General features: G+C 38.6%; 1 protein-coding gene across 1 annotated transcript in view; it reads right to left on the bottom strand.

The window, feature by feature from the left end:
* Window positions 1-8630, bottom strand: part of CEP85L (centrosomal protein 85kDa-like) — a 114479-nt gene that overhangs the window by 30713 nt on the left and 75136 nt on the right. Inside the window, exon 4 of the mRNA XM_014964504.1 lies at window positions 2408-2529. Coding sequence (XP_014819990.1) covers window positions 2408-2529 — 122 coding nt within the window. The remainder of the gene's footprint in view (window positions 1-2407; window positions 2530-8630) is intronic.

Raw genomic sequence — 8630 nt, 5'->3', positions numbered from 1 at the left:
GACGAGGTGAGGGGGATTGTAGATTTGACACAGTTTAGCTGCCACTCTCAGAGCCTTCCTAAGTGGAATGTGCTGATCCCACTCTGAAATCTCTTTATCGCATGACATCTACGCTCACAGCATCACAAGGAACTGTCAACACACACTCTGTGCACTAAACCACCCCTTGTTATAACATTTTTTCTACTTCTAGGCAAACTTTATTCTTTTGTTTGTTTAAAAAAAAAAAAAAAAAAGGAAAAAAATCTGCTGTAACATCTTTATAAATATGCAACATTGCTATATACTAATTGTAAAGAATACGAACTATCTATTTTAAATATTTTTATTTTAAAATAATTACTTTTAAGACAAATACTTTGCCCAAAAGGAGGCTAAATATTCAAAAAGAGCCCTTTCTGTGATCCATTATTATAACACATCATTATAATTTATAACATGCTTAACTGTAACACCAAATGTCTACTTAAAGGAAATGACTGTAACATCACTAAATGGTCTTTGCTTCACTTCAGTAGCATCCAGAGTGTATTTTATTCCTTTTCATGAAAAGGAATAATCTCAACCGACTTCTGACCAGAAATCCAGAAAGAATTGTATTCTCTGTCATTAAGTCACAGAAGAGTATGCCCGGTACCAAAAAAGAACCAGCACACTGCCATCGGATATCAAGAATCAGCTTTTCTTCCTCAACATCGACAATATCATGTTAGTGGGCAACTAGGTTACAAATTGTCACTTCAGAAACTTCACCCTTCAGTGAAAACACATTTCCAGCGTGAGCAGAATAAGGTGAACTGGTGCTTTAGTTGCCATTGTATAACAAGCCTTCATGGAGAGTGCGGAGGATCATATGGTCAGCAGAGACACCAAAGACAGCCCCAAGCCATCACGGGCAACGTACTGACAAATGCTGCTGAGAGCCTGGGCCCCAAGAGGTGGGCTGTAGGTCACACAGCATCACTACTCACAGAGCAAGCCTGAAGGAAACACTGTCACAGAGATAGCCTTTGGGCAGCTGATCAAAAGGTTGACAGAGGAGATCTAAGCCACAGTTAAGGATGTTTCCTTTTTAACTGCTTATCCCTTTGGGAGATGACCACCTCTGCAGGAGAGCTGGCTGGGTGGGATGGAGTGCCCGAGCCTCTGGCCCCACAGTTCCTAATTTTGGGCACCATCTTCAGCCACAGAGGGAGGTAAACACACACCGATACACCACATAAAATGGGGAAGCTGACATGGACCGTCATCACTACAGTGCCAACAGAGATAATGGCAAAATCGCTAGGGGATAGAAAGACCTTAAACCACTGCAATTCCTTGCTCTGTTGCAACAGAGGAAGAAACAGATCCTACACAAGCATAATTCTCCTGGTCCCAAAGTAAATTATGCCCCAATTGTCTATCTCCACCCATTAGAAGAGAGGAACTGCTAGATGAAATATAAAAACATTCATAATGGATGCCTGAGATTCCTGTGATCAACACACACCTGCTTTACACAGTTCTCATGCTGTGGAGCAAACTTTCAAGAAGAGGGTACAACTATTTCAAGATCAGAACAACCACTCCTCTTTCAGCCATGAGCCAAGAGTTTATTATTAAAACACAGACTAAGCCAAATGATAATTATGTCAAACATAAAAATGTCCTTCTAAAATGTCCTACATCCAAACTCTACAGCTCCTGATGACATCTGCTAATTTAGTGTAAGCCTCATTAAGCTCAAGCCCTTTATTAAAGGCACATTTTTCTTGTTAAGGCTTCATTTTATCCAAACATCAAGAACTTAACAGCAGTGAGTTGCTGACAAGGCCCATTTCAGATTTATAGCAATTTTAATAAGAAGTGATGTATTTACTGACAGATAGATCCTGGATTTAGTGTTTTATTATATGAATACCTTGCATAAGCATTTGAATACCATTTTACCACTGAATGTTATTGCAAAGGTGAATTTCTCAAAGCTTTATCAACTGGCTTCAAATTATTGCATGTCTGTACTTGTCATGGAAAAGAAAATCAGTGCAATGCAGTTTACCAATCTTCGTCTTGCAAGTCACTCCCAAGACCTGAACAAGCAGAGAGATGTCTGATACAAGCCCCCAGACTAGTAAAAAGCCAAGATGGGGAAGCTGACAGCAGAACTGACTGTTGGTCTCGACCTCCCTTTTCCATCGCAGAGGCATTAAACCCCTAAGTAAATTTCCAACTCTGTAAAAGACTTTCAGCTAGCAGCCAGTCTTCTCTCCTGGCAAGGATTAGCTCCCACATATTTGTGCATAAATATTTGCTGGGCTGGAACCTGACAACTTTACTGAGTAAGCAGCTCTCCTGAAAGTCAGTTTCTACATCACAGCTTTTACATCATCTAATCTCATCAATGCAGCAGGAGCAGGTTACTCACCGATCGATCACAATCTCTTTCTGCCTTAGCAGCCCCTCTTTAATTTTCATTAGAGATTCCCAGTTGCTGAAGTCCTGATAGCTGGTAGCTGGGTAACTTTGACGAGATGTTCCAGTCGGAACCTGCATAAAATAATTGTAGACTTAGCCCCCAGAACAGTAAAGGTAAATAATATCCTAGATATTAAGGCATTTACAAAATGGTTTGTTCTTTCAGAAACTTCAGTTGTTTTTCAGTTCAATTCAGACTTGCTTTACATAAAACAACTGGATTTATAACCAAGTTTCTTGAAACAAGCTTCAGTCCAGTGTCAGTGATTGAAAACTTACCTTATCATTTCTCTACTAAAGAATTCATAACTCTGAAAGCAGTTTGAGATGAAAAGCTCTTTTAGAGCTCAAGGACGTAAGGCAAACACCACAAAATGTTCATATTCGGCTGCAATTCTTCTACTACTACAAATGAGATAGCTTGATAGCTTTAGACCTGCCGATGACTGCAGACAACAATTACCATCCCTTTGACTTGTTTGACTCCTACCCATAACTTAAACATATAGAGAAAGAGAAATTCACCTAGATGTGTCTGCATTGAAAATACAGAACATGAGAATGTAATTCTGGTTAAATTCTAACTTTCAGAAAAGAAAAAGTTTCATAAGTAACAGGTTTCAGTCTTTCCATTCATCTTCACAAAAGCCAGGCTATGTATCTTGCAACAAACTGAGGCTGACAGTTGACCTGAATATGAACCAATAACATTATGGTTTGGAAGAAAAGCAAACAACTAACTGGGACATTTAATCAAGAAAAAAATTATGCTCAGAATATAATAAGTATTACAAATATTTGTATCAGGAATACACACAAGGGAAGGTTTAAGTTAGAACTTCTGTGGTCAGACTGAGGCATCACAACATTGGCTGCCATGAGGTACCATCTAATCTTCCACCAGTTTGTTTAACCACTGAAAAAAAAATTCTTTTTTTATTATCTGCAAGGCATCCCGGACCATTTTGCCTTTTTATGGTCTTGGAATAGAGCAAAAGGAAAAAAAGAAGTGAAAGAATATTTTTACTTGTATTGCTCTCAAAAGTTTTAAATTTCATTTGAAATTGCAATAAACTGTATTAAAATCAAGACATACCATCAACAATTAAAATTAGGTAAACAATTGTCAAGCCATCCGTGCTTCTGGTCAAAACTTTACTGTGAATTGTAACACTGAACGGAGAGAATTCATTGCTTGAACCCGCATACCATGATGTGCTGAAGTCAGGAACCAACTCCTGACAGCTGTGGTCTCTTCTGTAAGTTGAAAAAGTATCTTTTCCCCATTCAGTCTAATTCAGTTCAATCCCTAACTTGCCCATTGATAAAATGGACAGAAACACATTGTAATGTATAACTTAAAACGAAAGGTAGAGATGATACGATCTACTCTTCTAAAATCTTTCAAGACTGTCACCTTCCCCTACACCCCAAGTCTAATTCATCTGCTTCAGGGATCTTTTCCTTTGCTTAATAAACTGGATAGCTTGAATAGTAAAATAGTTATGAATTATTAAAAAACAAAACAAAACAAAAAAACCACCAAAAACCCAACAGTTTCACTTCATGCCAATTTCTGGCCAAAGACAACACTGAAAATGTTAACTGTGCTCCTTGCTGGACAGTATTAATGACTGTATATCAGGTATTGTATCTTTTTGGAAAAGGTCATATTGACTGGATAAGCAGTGCTTTTTGAGGGAAAGTAAAATAATATTAAAACCAAATTTTATTTTAAAATGGTTCACTGATTTATGACTATGGTTAATATTTCATATCCCATGCTCATTCATGAATATATCCCACAAGCAATATAAAACCCCTACAGAAAACATGAAAACTCTCAATTGTTGCGTCAAAAAAAAGTGCCAAAGTACAACTGCTTACTGACACCTATGCTTCTTCAAGGAAGTTATGCTAATGTGGCACTGTACTACTCTCGGAGGCAAGGAATGGCAAAGCTAAGTGTGGCTTGGATTAAGATCTACCACCCATTTTTTAACATTTCTGATCGATTTAACAGTTGTCTTGCTTCATTTTTCATGCACAATGATCAATGTTAGCATTTAAAAATCCTAAATTGGTGACATTACCTTGCCTTTGTTTGTTTGGGCAGCAGTATAATAAAACTTAGGAAAGAAACAAAGTCATGATTCCTCCTGTAGGTAATGTACAGAGTCTCTAAGGGTTAATAAATCTAAAATTAATTTTGTCTGTGTCACTCAATACAGGCCAGATAACTTCAAAGTCATCTTTGGTGCTTACAGAATACCTTAGGATTGTCACATATTGTTCTGTATTACAGTTATCCACATGACTGGCTGAATTAACAGGCACCAGCAAAAAACTATTTCGGTGAAAGTCTCTCTTAGTCACACATGCCATGTCATGCAGTATAAAGTGACAACATCAGGAACTATCACTGTACTTTGTGTCATGAAATTTTTTCCCTTGCTTCTCCCGCTACTGTGCAGAAGAATGCTTAACTATAGCTACCTCAATATCATCACTCTACAGTCAAAAAGAGAGAAAGAAATGGTCCTTGACGCAGTTGGGATTAGATCTTATTTTTCAGAGCCAGAAAATCCATCTCTACCCAAAAGAAATGATGCACAAGAATTTTGACATGATAAACAGGAAATATATGACTTTATAAAGCAAAATCAATGCATTTATTGAGCAAGTAAATTTTATCTTTAAGACTAAACTATAAAAATGAAGATATTAAAAACAACTGTTTAAATATGAACCCATATTAACTGAAAACATTTAGGAAGCCACCAGTGGTTTCTCTAGCAAAACTATTCAGAGCAAGACCATTACTTTGACCTAGCACCTTTGTGAACATAAGTTTGCACTGAAATTAGAAAGAATCCCTTCAACTTTGGTACAGTAAGTGACTATACAAGAAGTTAATTAAATATTAAGGCTCCTAGAATGCAAGGCAAAATTAAGAAGAGAGCATTATTTTGTCAATTACATGCTAACAATAGCATGGTTTTTTTAAAAAAAAAAGAATATATTAAGTCCTCCTTAGCTGACTGACCCAAGATGCTTTTGGCTTTGGAATATAGCTAATCTTATGGAGTATATACTTGCTGTACACACATAAGTAACAACCAATAAAACATTATTTTGTATTGTAACTGTGTGCTTCAATTTGTCACTCTGAACAGACGAAAACAACAAAACCCATTTCTGTTTCTGATATCATGTTTCAGCCAATTTAAAAAAAAAAAGAATATGCTAAAAATACTTCTTAGCACTTCCCAGAATAACAAGACACTTCACTCATTTATGAGCACATGGTGTTGACTACTCCAAACAGCTTTCTAAGCTGCTTTGAATGGTGTGGTAACACACAGGTGGTCCACTTACACGTGAGTATTTTGTCTCCTAAGGATATCAAACCAAATAGTGAGAGCATGATACAATTTTAGGACTCATACACAGAAAGCCATCCACAACTCCAAGTCCTCAACTTGAATCCTCCACGACTGCAAAATAAAATACCAGCTTAAAACACGCAGCATTCTTTTCCATCTGCCTTAGAAAATACAACTATTTTTGTCGCCTGGCACCTCTTCCGAGAGTATCAGCCTTGGACTGAGAACATCTGTTCAGTCAAAACAGTATCCTTTGCACAGTGGCGTCCAAAGGTCCCCACTGGCTTGTCTTTTGACAAGGGCTTGGCCTTGACTTTCACAGCCTGGCAAGCCTTCAAGTCACTGCTGAGGCACAGCTTTCTGCTGGGGGAAAAGAAAATAGTTTTAAAAACCCCAACCTTTGCTGTACTAGCCTACATGCAAATATTTATTGCTGAACATACATTGCTGACTGATTCCATCATGTTTCTTAACAGTGGAAGAATAATTTTTTTCTGGAGTAGAGGGTAACAACATTGGATAACTTAGGCCAACAATGGCTGTGTTTTTAATTGTGCTAATTAAAATTATCTTCTCCAAACATACTTGTAGTTCAGCGTCTCAGCACACAGAGCAGCACAGCATTCCACGTAACACGCCGTATCGCAAAGTAAAGGTGGAGTGCAGAAATGTCAAATAATAGCTAATCTCAAAAAAGGAATGGATTTTAAAGGCTGAGGGTTTTTTTTTGTGAAAGTTACCGTTAAGTCATTTAGCACTGTCTGTTCTACAAAAAGTAGCAGTAAAGTTTTCACAGCCCATTACTAACAGCTAGCAGAGCACCAGAAGTTATGGTAAGTGAAGGATCCCTTTTGGCCAACTGCTTGCACTGCCCTACACAACCCCTCTGCAGGGCATCCATTACTCAGGAGAAAGAGCATTCCTTGACCCAACAGTTCATCCAAGATAAAGAATTATCAAAAAACGACAGCAGGAGGACTAACGGTTCCTTTTGTTTGACTGACAGTGAAGGAAATAAATATGAGTGTCCCCACGGGCTGTGCCTCAGGGACACAGCACTTGCCTTACCACCTCACTGGGCGGTGGGAGAGAAAGGAGGATGTGGCAGCAGCCAAACGCACCATCATCACAGAGGTGATTCTTGGTCTTTGTTCCCCTGTGATAGCAGTAAGATTAGATCTGTAAAGGCAGAGCAGCAGCCACTGATGACCTCCCCTCCCTGGGTAAGGAATGAAGGATTTACCCATCCCTTCCTCCCCACCCAGATTTCCTCCTACCATCAGGCCAAGTGTTTCAGCTCACGATAGCTCTCTCAATCCAGAGAATCTGGGAGGAACAGCAGCAAAACACGACAGGACTACTGGCTCTCAGGCAGAAAAAGCAAGAGGAGGCTGCAATCATGGAATCGGGCCCTAACTTTAAATCACTTTAAAACTAAGGCAAGGAATCATTTCTATAGAAAGAGGCTCTGCCTTGCTGAAATGTGCTAGAAAGAAGAGCCACAAAGAAGCATTATAACAGATTCCCAGATGGATAAAAACAAGGTCATGGACTGATTCAAGAAATCCTGACTTGGGGTGTCTGTATTTTACCACCACCTACTTACTGCTCTACTCTGCTCCATCTTTGCCATTTAGGGAAGACAGTGTTCCTGCTCAGCAGAATATAATCACCGCAATCCTTGGCAGCAACACCTAGGCTCTATCCCACTTTCCTATACTTTCACAAATCTCCAGCAGTCATGGGGGAGAGAACAACCTTTGCACCCTTATTCCAGCCATGGAACACGTGGTGTTCTTTGGGGAATTTTTAATGAGAAGGATAACATAATTAAAATTAAAATTGAAACATCATCAAGTTGTGAGGTATTGAGAAATACGGATGTACCATAGAGAGGTTAGCATTGCCAACAGCAAGTGGTAGAATGCAGTAAGGGAAAAAAAAATATCAAAAATCAGAAAGGCTTGGAAAAATTTCCTGAACATATCCTTTATACAGACATGCAGCCTGCAAAGTAATTAGTGTAAGAGGCACCACAACTAACAGGGAGAATAAACTTGACAGGAATTCACAATTTAACCTGCCTGAAAATCAGCTTAACACAAGTCTGGATTGCCTATATGTGGTATGTCAGGGCACTGAGAAAGGGGGTGAGGGAAGGAGTAAGACAGTGACTTTAAATAGCTCTGGCATAAATCTAGCTGGAAGAACATGTTCGGTTCTAGGCATCTACCAGAAAGTCACTGAAATGGTAGAACATGTCCAAAGAAATGCAATCCTAATGGTTAAAAAGTTTAGAAAGAGTACTATATGAGTAAAGACCTAAATACCACAAAGGCTGAGGAGACATGAAATCAGCCAGCAAATACTTCATTTCCTAGACTGAGAGTGCATACAAACCACGGTTGATGAAATGAAAAATGCAATATGACAAATTGGCATAAGTGTATCAGAAGAAAAAACACAACAAAACAAAAAACCCAAACGAAAAAGAAGGGGGAAAGTAGCAAAAGCATCTCACAAACAAATGGAAGAAGATTCAGACTTTAAGATTTTAGGATCTATGCTGAATAAAATTTAAGAACGAAAGGGCAAGCTAGTCCTTACTTGATGACACATCAGGAGTTCTCAGTGTTAAACTATGCTGGGACCAAGTACATGTGACTAAGGACAGAACTGACCACATTGTGCTGAGAGGCGCAATGTTAGGCCAAAACCTCAGACTGAAAAACAAGGTGAAAACTCATTTAAAAAAGAATTCACCTTAAAAATACATACAGCTGTAGC

The sequence above is a fragment of the Calidris pugnax genome, unplaced genomic scaffold, assembly GCF_001431845.1.
Source record: "Calidris pugnax isolate Ruff unplaced genomic scaffold, ASM143184v1 scaffold219, whole genome shotgun sequence".
Classification (NCBI taxonomy): Eukaryota; Metazoa; Chordata; class Aves; order Charadriiformes; family Scolopacidae; genus Calidris; species Calidris pugnax.
Note: the sequence above shows the minus strand (reverse complement) of the source record. Positions and strands in the feature narration are given on the sequence as shown.